Source organism: Erinaceus europaeus, chromosome 21 (assembly GCF_950295315.1).
Source record: "Erinaceus europaeus chromosome 21, mEriEur2.1, whole genome shotgun sequence".
In the NCBI taxonomy this organism is placed as follows: Eukaryota; Metazoa; Chordata; class Mammalia; order Eulipotyphla; family Erinaceidae; genus Erinaceus; species Erinaceus europaeus.
The window spans coordinates 42,983,101-43,010,022 of NC_080182.1; the positions used below are offsets into that span (position 1 = coordinate 42,983,101).

The 26,922-nt window shown below is 56.3% G+C and overlaps 1 protein-coding gene across 1 annotated transcript; it reads right to left on the bottom strand.

Moving 5' to 3' along the window:
* On the bottom strand, positions 1–26,922 carry LOC103125002 (uncharacterized). The gene is made up of 18 exons (XM_060180225.1): positions 26,745–26,922; positions 24,532–24,623; positions 22,694–22,754; positions 22,229–22,333; positions 21,482–21,613; positions 21,121–21,242; positions 14,452–14,578; positions 13,900–13,976; positions 13,660–13,722; positions 6,585–6,617; positions 6,361–6,481; positions 4,819–4,847; positions 4,554–4,745; positions 4,434–4,448; positions 4,301–4,331; positions 3,313–3,423; positions 303–347; positions 1–158 (listed from the first exon to the last, which is right to left on the bottom strand). Exons 1-18 carry the CDS (start codon positions 26,920–26,922, stop codon positions 1–3), a joined length of 1,692 nt encoding a protein of 563 aa, XP_060036208.1.

A 26,922-nucleotide genomic window follows, 5' to 3' on the forward strand; every position in this document is an offset into this window, starting at 1 on the left:
TTAATATACCAGGGAGACATACACCGGGGGGACATCTACCAGGGGGACATCCACCATGGAGACATACACCAGGGGGACATAAACCAGGGGGACATCCACCGGGGGACATACACCGGGGGACATACACCGTCGGAGATATACACAGGGGGAGACATACACTGGGGGGACATACACGGAGGGACATACACCGGAGGTCATACAACAGGGGATATACAACGGGGGACATACACCAGGGGTAAATACACTGGGGGTTAATACACCGGGGGACATACACCGGGGGGATATACAATAAGGGGACATACACTGGTGGACATACACCGGGGGGACATACACCGGGTGGAAATAATCTAGGGGGATATACACCGGGGGGCATACATTGGGGGGACGTACACCTGGGGTAAATAAACTGGGGGGACTTACTATGGGGGGGACAAACACCGGGTGGACATACACTGGGGGGACATACACCGTGGGGGCATACACCGGGGGTAAATACACCGGGGGTAAATACAACGAGTGAATATACACCCGGGGGACATACACCGGGAGACATACACCAGGGGGACATACACCAGGGGGACATACACTGGGGGGGGCATATAACGGGAGGACATACACCGGGGGGGACATAAACCAGGGGGACATACACCAGGGGTAAAAACACCAGGGGGACATAAACAGGGGACATACACTAGGGGACATACACCAGGGGTAAATACACCAGGGGGACATACACAGGGATATACAACGGGTGCACATACACCAGGGGCGACATACACGGGGGTATATACACCGGGGGGACATACACGGGGGGTAAATACACTGGGGGTAAATACACCAGGGGGACATACAACGGGGGGACATACACCGGGGGACATACACCGGAGAGACATAGAACGGGGGACATACACCGGGGATGACATACACCAGGGGGACACCATGGGGACATACACCAGGGGGATATAAACCTGGCGACATACACAGGGGGGACATACAACGGGAGGACATACACCAGGGGGACATACACCAGGGGGACATACACCGGGGGGACATACACCGGGGGATACATAAGAGACATACACCGGGGGGAAATACACAGGGGGGACATATACCAGGTGGACATACACCGGGGGGATATTCACTAGGGGACATACACAGGGGGTAAATACACCGGGGGTTAATACACCGTGGGGACATACACCGGGGGGACATACTCCGGGGGGATATACATCGGAGGGACATACACTGGGGGACATAAACCGGGCTTAAATACACCGGGGGACATACACTGGGGGTAAATACAATGGGGCAAATACAACAAGAGGACATACACCGGGGGACATATACCGGGGGGACATACACCGGGGTACATACACCAGGGGGACATACACCGGCGAGATATACATTGGGGAGACATACACCAGGAGTAAATACACCGGGGGTAAATACACCAGAGGACATACACCGTGGGGACATACACCGGGGGACATACACCGGAGGCACATACACCGGGGGGACATACACCGGGGAGACATACACCGGGGGGACATACACTCTGGGGGACATACACTGAGGGGACATACCTTGGGGGGACATACTCGGGGGGACATACACCGGGGGTAAATACAACGGGGGGACATACACCAGAGTCACATACACTGGGGGGACATACCCCGGGGGGGACATACACCAGGAGGACATACACCTGGGGGACATAAACCGTGGGTAAATACACCGCAGGGACATACACCGTGGGGACATACACCAGGGGGACATACACCGGGGGGACATACACCGGGGGATATACACCAGGGGACATACACCGAGGGTCATACCAGGTGGCATACACCTGGGATACCTACACCAGGGTACATGCACCGTGGAGACATACACCGTGGGGACATGCACCAGTGGGAAATACACCGGAGGACATACACCGGGGGACATATACCTGGGGGACATACACCTGGGGGGACATACACCGGAAGGACATAAACAGGGGGACATACTCCAGGGTTAAATATACCGGTGGAAGATACACCGGGAGACATACACCAGGGGGAACATACACCGGTGGACATACACCGGGGGGACATACACCGGGGTAAATACACCGGGGATAAATAAACCGCGGAGACATACACCAGGGGCACATACACCTGGGGACTTACAACGGGGGGACAAATATCAAGGGTACATACACTGGGGGGACTTACACAGGGGGACATACACCGGGGGTAAATACACTGGGGGTAAATAAATCGCGGAGACATACACCGGGGTCACATACACCTGGGGACTTCAACGGGGGGACAAATATCAAGGGTACATACACCAGGGGGACATACACCGGGGGTAAATACAACGTTACGACATACACTGGGGGGACATACTTCGGGGAGACATAAACCGGGGGGACATAAACCTGGGGGGATATACACCTGGGAGACATACTTTGGGGTAACATACACCGCGGGGGACATACCCCGGGGTACATACACCAGGCGGGACATACAACGGTGGGACATATACCGGGGGCACATACATGGGGGGAAATACACTGGGGGACATACACCGGGGGTAAATACACTGGGGGTAAATAAATCACGGAGACATACACCGGGGTCACATACACCTGGGTACTTCAACGGGGGGACAAATATCAAGGGTACATACACCAGGGGGACATTCACCAGGGGTAAATACAACGTTAGGACATACACTGGGGGGACATACTTTGGGGGGACATAAACCGGGGGGACATAAACCTGGCGGATATACACCTGGGAGACATACTTTGGGGTAACATACACCAGGAGGACATACACCGCGGGGGACATACACCGGGGGGACATACACCAGGAGGGACATACAACGGTGGGACATATACCGGGGGCACATACACGGGGGGACATACACTGGAGGACTTACACCAGAGGGGACATACACCGGAGGGACAAACACCGGGGGTAAATACACCAGGGGGACATACACTGGGGGGACATACACCGGCGGCACATACACTGGGGGACATACATGGGGGGGATATACACCACGGAGACATACTCCGGGGGGACATACACCAGGGGAGATACACCGGGGGGGAATACAAGGAGGGGACATACACCGAGGGACATACACCGAGGGACATACACAGGGGAGACATACACCAGGGGGACATACACCGGGGAGGACATACATCAGGGAGACATACACCAGAGGACATACACCGGGGGGACATACACTGGGGGGACATACACCGGGGGACATACAACAGGGGGACATACACCGGGGGGACATACACCGGGGCACCTACACCAGGGGGGATATGCGCCGAGCGGACATACCCCGGGGGGACAAACACCAATGGGACATACACCGGGGGGACATATACCAAGGGGACATACCCCGGGGTGATATAAACTGGGGGACATACACCAGGGGGACATACACCGGGGGGATACATAAGAGACATACACCGGGGGGGGGACATACACCCAGGGGACATACACCGGGGTTACATACAACAGGGGGACATACATCACGGCGACATACACCGGGGATAAATACACCGGGGGGACATACACCAGGGGTAAATAAACCGGGGGGACATACACCAAGAGGACATAAACCATGGGGATATACACCAGAGACATAACAGGGGGGACATACACCAGGGGGACATACACCGGGGGGACATACAACGGGGGGACATACACAGGGGGTAAATACACCGGGGCGACATACACGAGGTGGACATACACCGGGGTGATATAAACCGGGGGAAATACACCGGGGGGACATACACAAGGGGTCATACACTGGGAGGAACATACACCAGGGTGACATACCCTGGGGGGGACATACACCGCGGGACATACACAGCGGGGACATGCACCTGGGGTTAATACACCAGGGATACATACACTGGGGGACATACAGCAGGGGGATATACACTGAGTGGACATACACCGGGGGGACATACACGAGGGGAACATACACGGGGGTAAATACACCAGGGGGACATACACCGGGGGGACATACACCGGGGGAAATACACCGGGGGGGACATACACCAGGGGGACATACACCGGAGTAAATACACCAGGGGTAAATACACCGGGGGGGACGTACACCAGGGGGGACATACACCGGGGGGGACATACACTGGGGGGACATAAACCTGGGGTACTTACACCAAGGGACATACACCATGGGGACATACACTGAGGTGACATACACAGGGGGACATACACCGGGGATGACATACACCAGGGGGACATACACTGGGGGAACATACACCGGGGGACATAGATCGGGGGCACATACACCTGGGGGACATAAACCGGGGGGGACATACACTGGGGGGACATACACCAAGAGGACATACACTGTGGGTATATACACCAGAGAATTACACCGGGGGGACATACAGCAGGGGGACATACCTGGGGGCGACAAACACCGCAGGACATACACAGGGGGGACATACACTGGGAGAAAATACACCGGGGGACATACACCAGGGGTAAATGCACCAGGGTTTAATATACCAGGGGGACATACACCGGGGGGACATCCACCATGGAGACGTACACCGGAGTGACATAAACCGGGGGGACATACACCGTCGGAGACATACACAGGGGGAGACATACACCGGGGGGACATACACAGAGGAACATACACCGGAGGTCATACACAGGGGGATATACAACGGGGGACATACACCAGGGGTAAATACACTAGGTGTTAATACACCGGGGGGACATACACCGGGGGGATACAATAGGGGGACATACACTGGTGGACATATACCGGAGGGACATACACCGGGTGGAAATAATCTAGGGGGATATACACCGGGGGGACATACATTGGGGGGACATACACCTGGGGTAAATAAACTGGGTGGACTTACAATGGGGGGACAAACACCGGGTGGACATACACTGGGGGGACATACACCATGGGGGCATACACCGGGGTTAAATACACCGGGGGTAAATACAACGAGTGGATATACACCCGGGGGACATACACCGGGAGACATACACCGGGGGGGGCATACACCAGGGGGACATACAACGGGAGGACATACACCCGGGGACATACACTAGGGGACATACACCGGGGACATAAGCTGGGGGGACATACACCGGGGGGACATACACAAAGTGGACATGCACCGGGGTGATATAAACTGGGGTACATACACCGGGGGGACAAACATCGGGTGGACATAAACCGGGGGGGACATAAACCAGGGGGACATACACCGGGGGGACATACACCAGGGATAAATACACCAGGGGGACATACACAGGGATATAAAACGGGTGCACATACCGGGGGCGACATACACGGGGGTATATACACCGGGGGGACATACACGGGGGTAAATACACTGGGGGTAAATACACCAGGGGGACATACAACGGGGGGACATACACCGGAGAGACATAGAACGGGGGACATACACCGGGGGTGACATACACCAGGGGGACATACACCGGGGGGACATACACCGTGGGGACATACACCAGGGGGATATAAACCTGGGGACATACACAGGGGGGACATACAACGGGAGGACATACACCGGGGGGACATACACCAGGGGGATATACACCGGGGAGACATACACCGGGGGGGATACATAAGAGACATACACCGGGGGGACATACACCCGGGGAACATACACCCGGGGTTACATACAACAGGTGGACATACACCAGGGGGACATACACCGGGGGTTAATACAATGGGGGGACATACACCGGGGGGTCATAACCCGGGGGGACATACACAAGGTGGACATACACTGAGGTGATATAAACCGGGGGACATACACCAGGGGGAAATACACAGGGGGGACATATACCGGGTGGACATACACCGGGGGGATATTCACCGGGGGACATACAGGGGGTAAATACACCGGGGGTTAATACACCATGGGGACATACACCGGGGGGGGACATACTCCGGGGGGATATACATCGGAGGGACATACACTGGGGGGCATAAACCGGGCTTAAATACACAGGGGGACATACACCGGGGGTAAATACAATGGGGCAAATACAACGGGAGGACATACACCGGGGGGACATATACCGGGGGGACATACACCGGGGTACATACACCAGGGGGACATACACTGGTGAGATATACATTGTGGAGACATACACCAGGAGTAAATACACCGGGGGTAAATACACCGGAGGACATACACCGGGGGAACATACACCGGGGGACATACAACGGAGGCACATACACCGGGGGGACATACACCGGGGGGACATACACTGGGGGGAGATACACCGGGGGACAGGGACATACACCGGGGGGACATACACTGGGGGACATACACCGGCGGCACATACGCCGGGGAGACATACACCAGGGGGTGATACACCAGGGAGACATACACCGGAGGGACATACACCGGGGGGGACATACACCAGGGGGACATACACTGAGGGGACATACCTTGGGGGGACATACTCGGGGGGACATACACCGGGGGTAAATACAATGGGGGGACATACACCGGAGTCACATACACTGGGGGGACATACCCCGGGGGTGACATACACCAGGGGGACATACACCTAGGGGACATAATCCGTGGGTAAATACACCGCAGGGACATACACTGTGGGGGACATACACTGGGGGGACATACACCGGGGGGACATACACCGGGGGACATACACCGAGGGTCATACCCCAGGGGGCATACACCTGGGATACCTACACCAGGGGTACATGCACCGTGGGGACATACACCTTGGGGACATGCACGGGGGGGGAATACACCGAGGACATATACTGGGGGGACATACACCTGGGGGACATACACCTGGGGGACATAAACCTGGGGGAACATACACCGGAAGGACATAAACGGGGGGACATACACCAGGGTTAAATATACTGGTGGGAGATACACCGGGAGACATACACCAGGGGGAACATACACCGGTGGACATACACTGGGGGGGTAAATACACCGGAGGGACATACACTGGGGATAAATACACCGGGGGTAAATAAACCGTGGAGGGACATACACTGGGGGTAAATACACCAGAGGGACATACACCGGAGGGACATACACTGGGGGTAAATACACCGGGGGTAAATAAACCGTGGAGACATACACCGGGGTCACATACACCTGGGGACTTCAACGTGGGGACAAATATCAAGGGTACATACACCAGGGGGACATACACCGGGGGTAAATACAACGTTAGGACATACACTGGGGGGACATACTTCGGGGGGACATAAACCGGGGGGACATAAACCTGGGGGGATATACACCTGGGAGACATACTTTGGGGTAACATACACCAGGGGACATACACCTGGGGGACATACACCAGGCGGGACATACAACGGTGGGACATATACCGGGGGCACATACACCAGGGGGACATACACTGGGGGACTTACACCAGAGGGGACATACACCGGGGTGACATACACTGGAGAGACAAACACCGGGGGTAAATACACCAGGGGGACATACACTGGGGGGACATACACCGACGGCACATACACTGGGGGACATACACCAGGGGGGATATACACCAGGGGGACATACTCCGAGGGCCATACACCAGGGGAGATACACCGGGGAGGAATACAAGAAGGGGACATACACCGAGGGACATACACCAAGGGACATACACAGGGGAGACATTCACCAGGGGGACATACAATGGGGGGACATACATCAGGGGACATACACCGGAGGACATACACCGGGGGGACATACACTGGGGGGACATACACCGGCGGATACAACAGGGGGACATACACCGGGGGGACATACACCGGGGCACCTACACCAGGGGGGATATGTGCCGAGCGGACATACCCCGGGGGGACATACACCCGGGGGACATACACCGGGGATAAATACACCGGGGGGACATACACCAGCGGTAAATAAACCGGGGGGACATACACCAAGAGGACATAAACCATGGGGATATACACCAGAGACATACACCGGGGGAACATACACTAGGAGGACATACACCAGGGGGACATACAACGGGGGGACACACACCGGGGGCGACAAACACCAGGGGTACATAACCAGGGGGACATACACAGGGGGTAAATACACCGGGGTGACATACACGAGGTGGACATACACCGGGGTGATATAAACCGGGGGAAATACACCGGGGGGACATACACAGGGGGTCATACACTGGGAGGAACATACACCAGGGTGACATACCCTGGGGGGGACATACACCGCGGGACATACACAGCGGGGACATGCACCGGGGGTTAATACACCAGGGATACATACACCGGGGGACATACACCAGGGGGATATACACTGAGTGGACATACACCGGGGGGACATACACGAGGGGGACATACACGGGGGTAAATACACCGGGGGGACATACACCGGGGGGACATACACTGGGGGACATACACCGGGGGGGACATACTCCTGGGAACATACATCTGGGGGACATAACCAGGGGGACATACACCTGGGGGACATACACCGGGGAGATATACACCTGGGGACATACACCCAGGGGACATACACCGGTGGATATACACCGGGGGGACATACACAAGGCGGACATACACCAGGTGATATAAACCGGGGGACATACACCGGGGGGACATAAATCAGGGGGTACATACACCGGGAGGACATACACCGGGGGGACATACAATGGTTGTAATTACACCAGGGGGACATACAATGGGGGCACATACACCGCGGGGACATACACCAGGGTGGACATACACCGGGGTAAATACCCCGGGGGGACATACACCAGGGTGACATACACCGGGGAGATATACACCAGGGGACATACCCCGGGGGGACATATTCCAAGGGTACGTACACTGGGGGGACATTCACCTGGGGGACATACATCGGGGGTAAATACATCATGGGTAAACACACCGAGGGACATACTCCAGGGGGATAATACACCAGGGGGACATACACAAGGCGGACATACACCGGGTGATATAAACTGGGGGACATACACCGGAGGGACATATACCTGGGGTAAATACACCGGGGGGACATACACCGGTTGTAAATACACCAGGGGGACATACAATGGGGGCACATACACCGGGGGGACATACACCGGGGGGATATACACCTGGGAACATTCCCCGGGGGGACATACTCCAGGGGTACATATACATACACCAGGGGGACATACACCGGGGGGACATACAACGAGGGACATAGCCCAGGGGGGCATACACCTGGGGTACTTACACCAAGGAATGTACACCGAGGGACATACACCAGGGGGACATACACCGGGGGACATACACCGGGGGACCATACACCGGGGGCACATATACCGAGGGGACATACACTGGTGGAGACATACGCCAGGGGACATATACCTGGGGGACATACATTGGGGGTAAATACACCGTGGGTAAACACACCGAGGGACATACTCCAGGGGGAAAATACACTGGGGGTAAATACACCGGAGGGACATACACCAGGGGTAAATACACCGGGGGGACATACACCAGGAGGACATAAACCATGGGGATATACACCAGAGACATACACCGGGGGGACATACACCGGGGGACATAAAACGGGGGACATACACCAGGGGCGACATACAACGGGAGGACATACACCAGGGATACAAACACCGGGGGGACATACACAGGGGGTAAATACACCTGGGGGACATACACAGGGGGTCATACACTGGGAGGGATATACACCAGGGGGACATGCCGTGGGGGGGACATACACCGTGGGACATACACAGGGGGGACATACACCGGGGTGGACATACACCAGGGGGACATACACCTGGGGGACATACACCGGGGGTAAATACACCGTGGGTAAATACACCAGGGGACATACACCAGAGGTAAATACACTGGGTGGGTCATACATCGGGGGGACATACACCTGTGGACATACACTAGGGGGACATACACCAGGGGACATACACTGGGGGGACATAAACTGGGGGGACATACACCGGAGGGACATACACCAGGGGACATAAACCGGGGGGACATAAACTGGGGGGACATACACCGGGGGGACATACACCGGGGGGACATACACCGGGGGGACATACAACGGGGGGACATACACCGGGGGGGACATACACCAGGGGGACATACACTGGGGGTATACATAAGAGACATAAACTGGGGGGACATACACCCGAGGGACATACACCCAGGGTTACATACAACAGGGGGACATACACCAGGGGGACATACACAGGGGGTAAATACAACGGGGGGACATACAACGGGGGTCATACACCGGGGGGACATACACAAGGTGGACATACACCGGGGTGATATAAACCAGGAATCATACACTGGGGGGACATACACCGGGGGGAAATACACAGGGTGGACATACACCGGGTGGACATTCACCGGGGTACATACACAGGGGGTAAATACAACGGGGGTTAATACACCAGGGGTACATACACCAGGGAGACATACACCAGGGGGATATAACCGAGGGGACAAACTCCAAACTCCAGGGTGACATAAACGAGGGGGAATACACCAGGGGGTACATACTCCGGGGGGACATACACCGAGGGGACATACACCGGGGAACATACATCTGGGGGACATACATCAGGGGAACATACACCGGGGGGACATACACCGGGGTAAATACACTGGGGGGACATACACTGGTGGGACATATACCAGGGGGTAAATTCACCGGGGGGTAAATACACCGGAGAGACATACACGAGGTGGACATACACCGGGGGAAATACAGTGGTGGGACTTAAACCGGGGGGACATACACTGGGGGGGACATACACCGGGGGTCATACACCGGGGGACATACCACAGGGGGACATACACCAGGTGGACATATACCGGGGTAAATACACCGGGGGGACATACACCGTGGGACATATACCAGGGGGTAAATTCACCGGTGGGTAAATACACCGGGGAGACATACATGAGGTGTACATACACCGGGGGAAATACACCGGGGGGACTTAAACCTGGGGGACATACACCTCGGGGACATACACCGGGGATCATACACTGGGGGACATACCACAGGGGGACATACACTGGTGGGACATACACCGGTGGAGACATACACCAGGTGTACATACACTGGGGAGACATACACCGGGGGTAAATACACCGGGTGAGATACACCGAGGGGCCATACACAGGGGGACATACACCGTGGTAAATACACTGGGAGGACATACACAGGGTGGGATATACACTGAGGGGACATACATTGGGGGACATACACTTGGGGGTAAATACTATTGGGGGGACATACACGGGGGGTAATTACACCGGAGGTAAATACACCAGGGGGACATACACCGGGGGGACATACTCCGGGGGAATATACATCGGAGGGACATACACCGGGGGACATACACCGGGTTTAAATACACCAGGGGACATACACCGGGGGTAAATACAATGGGGGTAAATACAACGGGAAGACTAACACAGGGGGGACATATACTGGGGGGACATAGACCGGGGTACATACACCGGGGGTACATACACCAGCGGGATATACACCAGGGGGACATACACCGGGAGTAAAACACCGGGGGGAGATACACCGGGGGACAGGGACATACACCGGTGGACATACACCGGAGACACATACACCGGGGGGACATACACCGGGAGGAGATACACCGGGGGACAGGGACATACACCGGGGGTACATACACCGGAGGGACATACAGCGGGGTGACATACACCCCAGGGGACATACACTGATGGGACATACCTTGGGGGGACATACACCGGGGGTAAATACAACGGGGTGACATACACTGGGGGACATACACTGGGGGGACATACACCGTGGGGAAATACACCCACGGGACATACATCGGGGGACATATACTGGGGGACATACATCGGGGGGGACATACACTGGGAGTAAATACACCAGGGGGTCAATACACCGGGGGGACATACACCGGGGGGACACACAACAGGGGGACATATACTGGCGGGATATACACCTGGGGGACAAACACCGGGGGACAAACACCAGGGGACATACCCAGGGGGGCATACACCTGGGATACCTACAACAGGGGGACATGCACCGTGGGGACATACACTGTGGGAACATACACCGGGGGGACATACACCGGTGGACATACACAGCGGGGACATACACCAGGAGGACATACACGGGGGGACATTACTGGGGGACATACCCCGGGGGCATACACCTGTGGTACTTACACAAAGGGATATACACCGTGGGGAAATACACCAGGGGGACATACACCGGGGGACATACACCGGGGGGGACATACACCGGGGGGACATACACTGGAGTAAATACACCAGGGGTAAATACACCGGGGGGGACGTACACAAGGGGGGACATACACCAGGGAGGACATACACTGGGGGGACATAAACCTGGGGTTCTTACACCAAGGGACATACACCATGGGGACATACACTGAGGGGACATACACAAGGGGACATACACCAGGGGGGACATACACCAGGGGGACATACACCGGGGGTATACATAAGAGACATAAACCGGGGGGACATACACCCGAGGGACATACACCCAGGGTTACATACAACAGGGGGACATACACCAGGGGGACATACACAGGGGGTAAATACAACGGGGGAACATACAACGGGGGTCATACACCGGGGGGACATACACAAGGTGGACATACACCGGGTGATATAAACCGGGAGACATACACTCGGGGGACATACACTGGGGGGAAATACACAGGGGGACATACACCGGATGGACATACACCGGGTGGACATTCACCGGGGTACATACACAGGGGGTAAATACAACGGGGGTTAATACACCAGGGGTACATACACCGGGGGGACATACACCAGGGGGATATAACTGAGGGGACATACTCCGGGGTGACATACACGAGGGGGACATACACCAGGGGGTAAATACTCCGGGGGACATACACCAGGGGGACATACACTGAGGGGACATACACCGGGGAACATACATCTGGGGGACATACATCAGGGGGACATACACCGGGGTAAATACACCGGGGGGACATACACTGGGGGGACATATACCAGGGGGTAAATTCACCGGGGGGTAAATACACCGGAGAGACATACACGACGTGGACATACACCGGGGGAAATACAGCGGTGGGACTTTACCGGGGGTACATATACCGGGGGGACATACACCGGGGGGATATAACCGAGGGGGACATACACCAGGGGGTAAATACTCCGGGAGGACATACACCAGGGGGACATACACCGAGGGGACATACACCGGGGAACATACATCTGGGGGACATACATCAGGGGGACATACACCGGGGGGACATACACCGGGGTAAATACACTAGGGGGATATACACTGGGGGGACATATACCAGGGGGTAAATTCACCGGGGGGTAAATACACCGGAGAGACATACACAAGGTGGACATACAACGGGGGAAATACAGTGGTGGGACTTAAACCGGAGGGACATACACCGGGGGGACATACACCGGGGGTCATACACCAGGGAACATACCACAGGGGGACATACACCAGGTGGACATATACCGGGGTAAATACACCAGGGAACATACCACCGCGGGGACATACACCAGGGGGACAAACACCGGGGGGACATTCACACGGGGGTACATACACTGGGGGGACATACACCGGGGGACATATACCAGGGGGTAAATTCACCGGTGGGTAAATACACCGGGGAGACATACACGAGGTGTACATACACCGGGGGAAATACACCGGGGGGAATTAAACCGGGGGGACATACACCTTGGGGACATACACCGGGGATCATACACCGGGGGACATACCACAGGGGGACATACACCGGTGGGACATGCACCGGGGGAGACATACACCGGGTGGACATACACTGGGGAGACATACACTGGGGGTAAATACACCGGGTGAGATACACCAAGGGGCCATACACAGGGGGACATACACCGGGGGACATACAACATGGTAAATACACCGGGGGGACATACACAGGGTGGGATATACACTGAGGGGACATACATTAGGGGACATACAATGGGGGTAAATACTATTGGGGGGACATACAAGGGGGGTAAATACACCGGGGGTAAATACACCAGAGGGACATACCGGGGGGACATACACTGGGGGGGACATACACCGGGGGGAAATAAACTGGGGGACATACACCGGGGAGACATACACCGGGGTAACATTCATTGAGAGGACATACACCGGCGGGACATACACTGGGGGACTTATACCGGAGGGGACATACACCGGGGAGACATAATTCGGAGGGGACATACACCGGGGTACATACACCAAGGAGGAATACAAGGAGGGGACATACACTGGGAGTAAATACACCGGGGGGTCAATACACCGGGGGGACATATACTGGCGGGATATACACCTGGGGGACATATACCGGGGGACATACACCGGGGGGACAAACACCGGGGGACAAACACCGGGGGACATACCCAGGGGGGCATACACCTGGGATACCTACAACAGGGGGACATGCACCGGGGGGACATACACCGGTGGACATACACAGCGGGGACATACACCAGGAGGACATACACCGGGGGAACATTCTGGGGGACATACCCCGGGGGCATACACCTGTGGTACTTACACAAAGGGATATACACCATGGGGACATACACCGGGGGACATACACCGGGGGGGACATACACCGGGGGGACATACACTGGAGTAAATACACCAGGGGTAAATACACTGGGGGGGACGTACACCAGGGGGGACATACACCGGGGGGGACATACACTGGGGGGACATAAACCTGGGGTTCTTACACCAAGTGACATACATCATGGGGACATACACTGAGGGGACATACACAAGGGGACATACATCGGGGAGGACATACACCGGGGATAAATATACGGGGGGACATACGCCGGGGTAAATACACAAGGGGTAAATACAGCAGGGGGGACACACACCGGGAGGGACATACACTGGGGGGGACATACCCCGTGGGGAAATATACGGAGGGACATACACCGGGGGGACATACACCAGGGTAAATACACAAGGGCTAAATACACCGGGGGGGACATAAACCGGGGGGACATACACTGGGGGGGACATACACCGGGGGGAAATAAACCGGGGGACATACACCAGGGGGACATACACTGGAGTAAATACACCAGGGGTAAATACACCGGGGGGGACGTACACCAGGGGGGACATACACCGGGGGGGACATACACTGGGGGGACATATACCTGGGGTTCTTACACCAAGGGACATACACCATGGGGACATACACTGAGGGGACATACACAAGGGGACATACACCGGGGGGACATACACCGGGGATAAATATACGGGGGGACATACACCGGGGGGACATACGCCGGGGTAAATACACAAGGGGTAAATACACCGGGGGACACACACCGGGAGGGACATACATTGGGGGGGACATACCCCGGGGGGAAATATACGGAGGGACATACACCGGGGGGGCATACACCGGGGTAAATACACAAGGGGTAAATACACCGGGGGGGACATAAACCGGGGGGACATACACTGGGAGGGACATACACCGGGGGGATATACACCGGGGGTCATACACCGGGGGGACATACACCGGGGGACATACACCGAGGGGACATACACCGGGGGGACATACACCGGGGGACATACACCGGGGGGACATACACCGGGGGGACATACAACGGGGGGACATACAGCAGTGGGACATACACCGAGGGGACATACACCGGTTGGGACATACACCAGGGGACATACAACGGATGACATACACCGGGGGTAAATACACCGGGGGGACATACAAAGGAGGACATACACCGGGGGTAAATACACTGGGGGTAAATACACCATGGGGACATACACCGAAGGACATACACTGGGGGGACATACCCCATGGGGGAATACACCGGGGGGACATACACCGTGGGGACATACACCAGGGGGACAAACACCGGGGGGACATTCACACGGGGGTACATACACTGGGGGGACATACACTGAGGGGACATACACCAGGGGGACACTATCGGGGGACATACCCCGGGGGCATACACCTGTGGTACTTACACAAAGGGACATACACCGTGGGGACATACACCGGGGGACATAAACCGTTGGACATACACCAGGGGGACATACACCAGGGTAAGTACACCAGGGGTAAATATACCGGGGGGACGTACACCAGGGGGGACATACACTGGAGGGACATACACCGGGGGGACATACACTGGGGAACAAACACCGGGGGGAGATATACTGGGGGACATACTCCGGGGTTAAATGCAACGGGGGTAAATAATACACCGGGGGACATACACAGGGGGGACATACACCGGGGAGGAAAATCCACTGGGGGGACATACACCAGGGGACATACACCGGAGGGACATACATTGGGGGGGACATACACCGGGGGGGACATACACCCGGGGGACTTACACCGGGGGGAGTCATACATCGGGGGACATACAACGGGGGACATACACTGGGGGTAAATACACTGGGGGGACATACACTGCGGGACATACACCGGAGGGACATACAATGGGGGGATATAAACCAGGGGACATACACTTGGGGGGACATACACCGGGGAGGACATACACCAGGGGGACAAACACTGGGGGGACATACACCAGGGGTAAATACACCGGGGGGAGATACACCTGGGGGAAATACACAGGGAGGACATACACCAGGGAGAGTTACACCGGGGGGACATACACCGGGGGGACATACACGAGGGGGGACAAACTCCGGGTGGACATACACCGGGGGAACGTACACCAAGGGACATACACCAGGGGTAAATACACCGGGGGGACAAACACAGGGGGACATACAACGGAGGTACATACAACTGGGGGACATACACGGGGGGGACATACAGTGGGGGACATACACCAGGGTGTAAATACACTGGGTGACATACACCAGGGGGACATACACTGGGGGGGACATACACCGGGGGCAAATACACCTGGAGGACATACATCGGGTGACATACACTGGGGGACATACACCGGGGGGACATAAACCAGGGGGACATACACTGGGAGTAAATACACTGGGGTCAATACACCGGGGGGACATACACCAGGGGACCATACAATAGGGGGACATACACCGGCGGGACATACACCGGGGGAACATACACCGGGGGCATACACCGGGGGACATACCCCAGGGGGGCATACACCTGGGATACCTACACCAGGGGGACACACACCATGGGACATACACCAATGGACATACACTGAGGGGACATTACCGGGGGACATACCCCGAGGGCATACACCTGTGGTACTTACACAAAGGGACATACACCGTGGGTACATACACCGGTGGGGACATAAACCGGGGGACATCACCGGGGGGGACATACATCTGGGGGGACATACACCAGGGGTAAATACACCAGGGGGACATACACTGGGGGGACATACACCGGTGGGGGTGACATACACTGGGGGAACATAAACCTGGGGTACTTACACCAAGGGACATACACCATGGGGACATACACTGAGGGGACATACACAGGGGGACATACACCAGGGAGGACATACACTGGGGAGGACAGACACCGGGGGGAAATACAATGGGACATACACGGGGAGATATACACCAGGGGCACATACACCCGAGGGACATACACCGGCAGCACATACACTGGGGGACATACACCGGGGGGGATATACACCGGGGGGACATACTCCAGGGGGACATACACTGGGGGACATACACTTGGGAGGAATACAAAGAGGGGACATACACCGAGGGACACACACCGAGGGACATACACCGGGGAGACATAAACCGGGGGGACATACAACTGGGGGGACATACACTGGGGGACATACACCGGGAGGACATACACTGGGGTGAAATACACCGGGAAACATACACTGGGGGGACATACACCGGTGGGGACATACAATGGGGGTAAATACACCGGGTGGACATACACGGGGGGGACATACACTGGCGGTAGATACAACGAAAGAAATACACCTGGGGGACATACACCAGGGGACAAACACCGGGGGGACATACACCGGGAGGACATACACCGGGGAGGACATACACGGAGGGGACATACACTGGGGGGAAATACACCGGGGTGACATAAACAGGGGGGAAACGGGGGACATACAGCGGGGGCACATACACCGGGGGACAAAAACCGGGAGATAATACACCTGGGGGACATACACCGGGGGTAAATACACCGGGGGGAGATAAACCGGGAAGACATACACAGGAGGGATGAAAACCGGGGGGGACATACAACGGAGGGACATAAACCAGGGGGACATACACTGGCGGGGACATACATCGGGGGACATACACCAGGAGGATATACACCGGGGGACATACACCGAGGGAACATACACTGGGGGCAAATACACCAAGGGGACATACACCGGGGGTGATATACACCGGGGGGACATACACCGGGGGACAAACACCGAGGGGACATACACCGAGGGACATACACGGGGGGGGACATACACTGGTGGGACATACACGAGGAGGACATACACCGGGGGACAAATACCGAGGGGACATACACCGGGGGGACATACACCAGGGGGACATACACTGGGGGTAAATACAACGGGGGACATACACCTGGAGGGACATACACTGGGGGGAGATACACCAGGGGACATAAACCGGGGGTAAATACACCTGTGGGACATACACCAGGGGGACATACACCGGGGGGACATACACTAGGGGGACAAACACCGGCGGGGACAAACACCGGGGACATACACCGGGGGGACATACACCGGGGGGGACATACACACGGGGGAAAAACATCGGGGAGACATACACCGGGGGGACACACACCAGGGGGACATACACCAGGGGGACATACCAGGGGGGATGAAAACCGGGGTGACATACACCAGGGGGACATACACCAAGGGCACATACACAGGGGGCATAAACCGGGGGTAAATACACCTGGGGGACATACACCAGGGGGACATACACCAGCTGGGGAGTACAACGGAGGGACATACACTGGGGGAAATAAACCGGGAGATAATACACCTGGGGGACATACACCAGGGGACATACACTTGGGGGCAAAAACACTGGGTGTTAAATACACCGGGGGGACATTTACTGGGGGGACATAGACCGGGGGTCATAAACCTCGGGTACATACACCGGGGGGGACATACACCGGGGGGACATACACCAGGGGGACATACACTGGCGGGGAAATACATAGGGGGACATACACCAGGAGGATATACATCGGGGGACATACACCGACGGGACATACACTGGGGGTAAATACAACGGGGGGACATACACCGTGGGGACATAAACCGGGTGGGACATACACTGGAGGACAAACACTAATGGGACATACACCAGGGGGACATTTTCCGGGTGTAAATACACCGGGGGGACTTACACGGGGGGACATACACCGGCGGTAAATACACCAGGGGGACATACACCGGGGGGACATACACCGGGGGACATACACCAGGGGGGACATACACCGTGGAGACGTACACAGGGGTAAATACACCGGGGGGGACATACTGGGAGACATACACCGGAAGGACATACAACAGGTGGGGACATACACCCGGGGACATACACCAAGGGACTTATACCGGGGGACATACACCGGGGGGACATACACCGGGGGACATTCACCCGCGGTAAATACACAGGGGTTAAATACACCGGAGGGATATACACCAAGGGGACATACACCAGTGGGACATACACCGGGGTACATACATCGGGGGGACATACACCGCGGGGGACATACACGGTGGGGACGTACACCAGGGGGACATAAACCAGGGGCCATACACCTGGAGGACATACACTGGGGGAACATACACCAGGGGACATACACCAGGGGGACATACACCAGGTGTAAATACACCGGGGGACATACACCAGGGGGACATACACTGGGGGTAAATACACCGGGGGGAAATACACCATGGGGAAATAAACCGGGGGGACATACACCAGCGGTAAACCTACTGGAGTTACATACACCGGGGGGACATATACCAGGGGTAAATACACCGGGGGTAAATACACCAGGGGGAAATACACCGGGGGGACATACACCAGGGGCACATACACTGGTGGTAAATAAACCAGGGGGACATACACCAGGGGGACATACACTGGGGGGACATACACCAGGGGTAAATATTCCAGGGGACATACACTGGTGGGACATACACTCGGGGGACATACACTGGGGGACATACACCAGGGAGGACATACACCGTGGGAACATACACAGGGGTAAATACACTGGGTTGGACGTACAATGGGAGACCTACACCGGAAGGACATACACCGGTTGGGACATACACCGGGGTAAATACACCAGGGGGACATACACTGGGGGGGACATATACAGGGGGAAATACAACAGGGGGACATACACCGGGGGGACAAACACCGGGGGACATACACAGGGGGTAAATACACCGCGGGTTAATACACTGGGGGTACATATACCGGGGGGACATACACAAGGGGGATATACACCAAGGGGACATACACCGGGGGGACATACACGGGGGGACATGCACCGGGGGTAAATACACCAGTGGGACATACACCGGGGGTACATACACCAGGGGGACATACACCAAGGGGACATACACTGGGGGACATACACCTGAGGGACATACACCGGGGGTAAATACACCGGGGTAAATACAGCGGGGGGACATACAGCATGGGGACATATACCCGGGGGTAAATTCACCGGGGGTAAATACACCAGGGAGACATACACGAGGTGGACATACACTGGGGAAAATACACCTGGTGAACTTAAACCGGGGGGACATACACCACGGGGATATACACCAGGGGAACATACTCCGGGGGGACATACACCAGGGGACATACACCGGGGGAATTTACACCGGGGGGACATACAGTGGGGGACATACACCAGAGGGACATACACCAGGGGGACATAAACCGGGGCGACATACATCGGGGGGATATACACTGGGGGGACATACACTGGGGGGGATATACACCGGGGTGACATACACCCAGGGAACAAACACTGGGGGGGCATACACCGAAGGGATATACACCGGGGGCACATACACTGGGAGGACATAAACCAGGGGGACATACACCGGGGGACATACACCGAAGGGACATACACCAGTGGGACATATACCTGGTCGGACATACACCAGGGGGACATACACCAGGGGGACAACACCGTGGGCACATATATTGGGGAACATACACCGCGGGGGACATACACAAGGAGTACTTAAACCGGGGGGACATACACCGGGGGACATACACCGAAGGGACATACACCGGTGGGACATACACCTGGTCGGACATACACCAGGGGGACATACACCAGTGGGACAACACCGCGGGCACATATTTGGGAACATACACCGGGGGGGACATACACAGCGGTGACATACACCGGGAGGACATACACCAGGGTGACATACACTGGGGATAAATACACAGGGGGAACATAAACCGGGGGGACATACACCAGTGGGATTTACACCAGGGGGCCATACAGTGGGGGACATACAGTGGGGGGACATACACCGGGGGGGACATACATCTGGGGGACATACACCAGGAGGACATACACTGGGGGACATTCACCGGGGGTAAATACACTGGTGGGACATACAACGGGGGCAGATACACTGGGGGGACATACTGGAGGGACATACACAGGGGGGGCATACACCGGGGGTAAATACATCGGGGAACATACATTGGGGGACACACACCGGTGGGACATACACTGGGTGACATACACCGGGGGGACATACACCGGGGACATACACCTGGGTGACATACACTGGGGTGACATACAGTGGGGGACATACAACAGGGTGACATACACCCGGGGACATACACCGGGGGTAAATACACTGGGGGGACATATATCAGGGGAACATACACCGGGGGGACATACACCCGGGGACATACACCGGGGGGACATACACCCGGGGACATACACCAGGGGACATACACTGGGGGGACCTATACCGGGGGGACATACACCGGGGGACATACACCAGGGGTAAATACAACAGGGGGACATACACCGGGGGGACAACACCGTGGAGACATACACCCGGGGTAAATACACTGGGGGGGCATACACCGTGGGGACGTACACAGGGGTAAATACACCGGGGGGGTCATACACTGGGAGACATACACCGGAAGGACATACACCGGGTGGGACACACACTGGGGGTAAATACACTGGGGGGACACACACTTGTGGGGGACATACACCGGAGGGACATAGACCAGTGGGGACATACACTGGGGGATATACACCAGGGGACATACACCAGGGGGACATACTCCAGGGGGACATACACCGGGGGTAAATACACCAGGGGGACATACACTGGTGGGAAATACAATGGGGGGTAAATACACAGGGGGACATACAATGGGGGGACATACAACGTGGGAACATATACCGGGGGGACATACTCCGGGTGGACATACACTGGGGGAAATACATCGTGGGGGACATACACCAGGAGGACTTACACTGGGGGCATACAAAGGAGGAACATACACTGAGGGGGACATACACCGGTGGGACATACACCTGGTCAGACATACACAAGGGGTCATACACCAGGGGACATCCACCGGGGGAACATATATCGGGGAACATACACCGTGGGGACATACACTGGGGGGACATACACCAGGGGGACATAAACTGAGGGACATACACCGGGGGGACATAAACCGGGGGACATACACTGGGGGGCATACACCTGGGGGGACATACACCGGGCAGACATACACCGGGGGACATACACCGGGGGTACATGCACCGGGAGGACATACACCGGGGGTAAATACACTGGGGGGACATACACCGAAGGTACATACACCCGGTACAAACACCGGGGCAACATAAACCTGGGGGCATACACCTGGGTGGACATACACCAGGGGGGACATACACCGGAGGGACATACACAGGGGGTAAATACACCGGGGGGACATAAACCGGGGCGACATACACCGGGGGATATACACTGGAGGGACATTCACTGGGGGGGGATATACACCGGGAAGACATACACTGGGGGGGACATACACCGGCAGTAAATCTACTGGAGTTACATATACCGGGGGGACATACACCAGGGGTAAATGCACCAGGGGGAAATACACCGGGGGGACATACAACGGGGGGACATACACTGGCGGTAAATACACCAGGGGGACATACACTGGGGGGACATACACCGGGGGTAAATATTCCAGGGGACATACACTGGTGGGACATACACTGGTGGGACATACACTGGGGGGACATACACTGGGGGACATACACCATGGGGACGTACACAGGGGTAAATACACTGGGTTGGACGTACAACAGGAGACATACACCGGAAGGACATACACCGGGTGGGACATACACCGGGGGCAAATACACCAGGGGGACATACACTGGGGGTGACATACACGGGGGGCATAGACCGGCGGGGACATACACCGGGGGACATACACTGGGGGGACATACAACAGGGGGACATACACCGGGGGTAAATACACCGGGGGGACAAACACCGGGGGACATACACAGGGGGTAAATACACCGCGGGTTAATACACCGGGGGTACATATACCAGAGGGACATACACAAGGGGGATATACACCGAGGGGACATACACCAAGGGGACATACATGGGGGGACATACACCAGGTGTAAATACACCAGGGGGACATACACCGGGGGGACATACACCGGGGTAAATACAGCAGGGGGACATACACCGGGGGGACATATACCAGGGGATAAATTCACCGGGGGGTATATACACCAGGGAGACATACAGAAGGTGGACATACACTGGGGGAAATACACCGGGGGGACTTAAACCGGGGGGACATACACCACGGGGACATACACCGGGGGGATTTACACCGGGGGGACATACAGAGGGGGACATACACCGGAGGGACATACACGGGGGGGACTTAAACCGGGGGGACATACACCGGGGGGATATACACTTACACTAGGGGGACATACACTGGGGGGATATACACTGGGGTGACATACACCCAGGGAACATACACTGGGGGGACATACACCGAAGGGATATATACCGGGGGCACATACACTGGTAGGACATAAACCAGGGGGACATACACCGGGGGACATACACCAAAGGGACATACACCGGTGGGACATACACCTGGTCAGACATACACCAGGGGGACAACACCGCGGGTACATATATTGGGGAACATACACCATGGGGGACATACACCGGGAGGACATAAACCGGGGGGACATACACCAGGGGGATTTACACCAGGGGGACATACATTGGGGAACATACACCGGAGGGACATACACCGGGGTGGACATAAACCGGGGCGACATACACGGGGGGATATACACTGGGGGGGACATACACCGAAGGGATATACACCAGGGGCACATACACTGGGAGGACATAAACCGGGGGGACATACACCGAAGGGACATAAACCAGAGGGACATACACCTGGTCGGACATACACCAGGGGGACATACACCAGTGGGACAACACCGTGGGCACATATATTGGGGAACATGCACCGGGGGGGACATACACCGGGAGGACGTAAACCGGGGGGACATATACCAAAGGTACATACACCTGGTACAAACACCAGGGGGTCATAAACCTGGGGGCATACACCAGGGTGGACATACACCGGAGGGACATACACAGGGGGTAAATACACCAGGGGGACATAAACCGGGGCAACATACACCGGGGGATATACACTGGGGGGACATACACTGGGGGGGACAAACACTGGGGAGACATACAACGGGGGGACATACACCGGGGGGACATACACCAGGGGACATTCACCCGAGGTAAATACACAGGAGTTAAATACACCGGAGGGATATACACCAGGGGGACATACATCAGTGGGACATACACCGGGGTACATATCTGGGGGACATACACCTCGGGGGACATACACGGTGGGGACGTACACCGGGGGGAAATAAACCGGGGGCCATACTCCTGGAGGACATACACCGGGGGCACATAGACCAGGGGACATACACCAGGGTTACAAACACCGGGTGTAAATACACCGGGGGACATACACCAGGGGGACATACACCGGGGGGACATACACCGGGAAGACATACACTGGGTGGGACATACACCGGCGGTAAATCTACTGGAGTTACATACACCGGGGGGGACATACACCGGGGGTAAATACACCGGGGGTAAATGCACCAGGGGGAAATACACCGGGGGGACATACACTGGTGGTAAATACACCAGGGGGACATACACCGGGGGGACATTCACCGGGGGTAAATATTCCAGGGGACATACACTGGTGGGACATACACTGGGGGGACGTACACTGGGGGACATACACCAGGGGGGACATACACCATGGGGACGTACACAGGGGTAAATACACTGGGTTGGACGTACACCAGGAGACATACACCGGAAGGACATACACCAGGTGGGACATACACCGGGGGCAAATACACCAGGGGGACATACACTGGGGGGGACATACACTGGAGGGACATAGACCGGCGGGGACATACACCGGGGGGACATATACTGGGGGACATACACCGGGGGGACATACAACAGGGGGACATACACCGGGGATAAATACACCGGGGGGACATAAACCGGGGGAACATACACCGGCGGGATTTACACTGGGGGGACATACAGTGGGGGACATACACCGAGGGGGACATAAACCGGGGCGACATACACCGGGGGGATATACACTGGGGGGACATACACTAGGGGGGATATACACTGGGGTGACATACACCCAGGGAACATACACTGGGGGGGACATACACCAAAGGGATATACTCCAGGGGCACATACACCGGGAGGACATAAACCGGGGGGAAATACACCGGGGGACATACACCAAAGGAACATACACCGGTGGGACATACACCTGGTCGGACATACACCAGGGGGACATACACCAGTGGGACAACACCGTGGCACATATATTGGGGAACATACACCAAGGGGGACATACACCGGGAGGACATAAACCGTGGGGACATACACCAGGGGATATACACCGAAGGGACATACACTGGTGGGACATACACCTGGTCTGACATACACCAGGGGGACATACACTAGTGGGACAACACCGCGGGCACATATATTGGGGAACATACACCGCAGGGGACATACACTGGGGGGACATACACCGGGAGGACATACACCGGGGGGACATACACCGGGGAAACATAAACCGGGGGGACATACACCGGGATGATTTACACCGGGGGGATATACAGCGGGGGACATACACTGGGGGGACATATACCGGGGGGACATAAACGGGGAGGACATACACCGGGGGGGACATATACCAGGGGGACATACACCAGGGGGACATACACTGGGGGACATTCACCGGGGGTAAATACACCGGTGGGACATACAATGGGGGCACATACACCAGTGGGACATACACCGGGGGGGACATACACAGGAGGGACATACCCAGGGGGGACATACACCGGGGGTAAATACATTGGGGGACATACATTGTGGGACATACACCCGATGGACATACACCGGGGGACATACACCGGGGTGACATACACCGGTGGACATAAACTGGGGGGACATACACCGTGGGGACATACATGGGGGTTCATACACCGGGGGGAATACACCGGAGGGGCATACACCGGGGTGGACATACACCGGGGGGACATCCAT

What these genes read in the sequence shown, in the direction of transcription:
- LOC103125002 (XM_060180225.1), bottom strand. Translation starts at nt 26,922, where the DNA reads ATGGATGTCCCCCCGGTGTATGTCCACCCCGGTGTATGCCCCTCCGGT. An exon ending in CCGGTGTATGTCCCCCTGTG is followed by an intron (nt 13,723 to 13,899) that starts GTATGTCCCCCG and finishes ATGTCCCCCCAG; the next exon opens with TGTATGTACCCCCGTGTGAA. An exon ending in TGGTGTATGTCCCCGCGGTG is followed by an intron (nt 6,618 to 13,659) that starts GTATGTTCCCTG and finishes TATGTCCCCTAG; the next exon opens with GTGTATGTCCCCCTGGTGTA.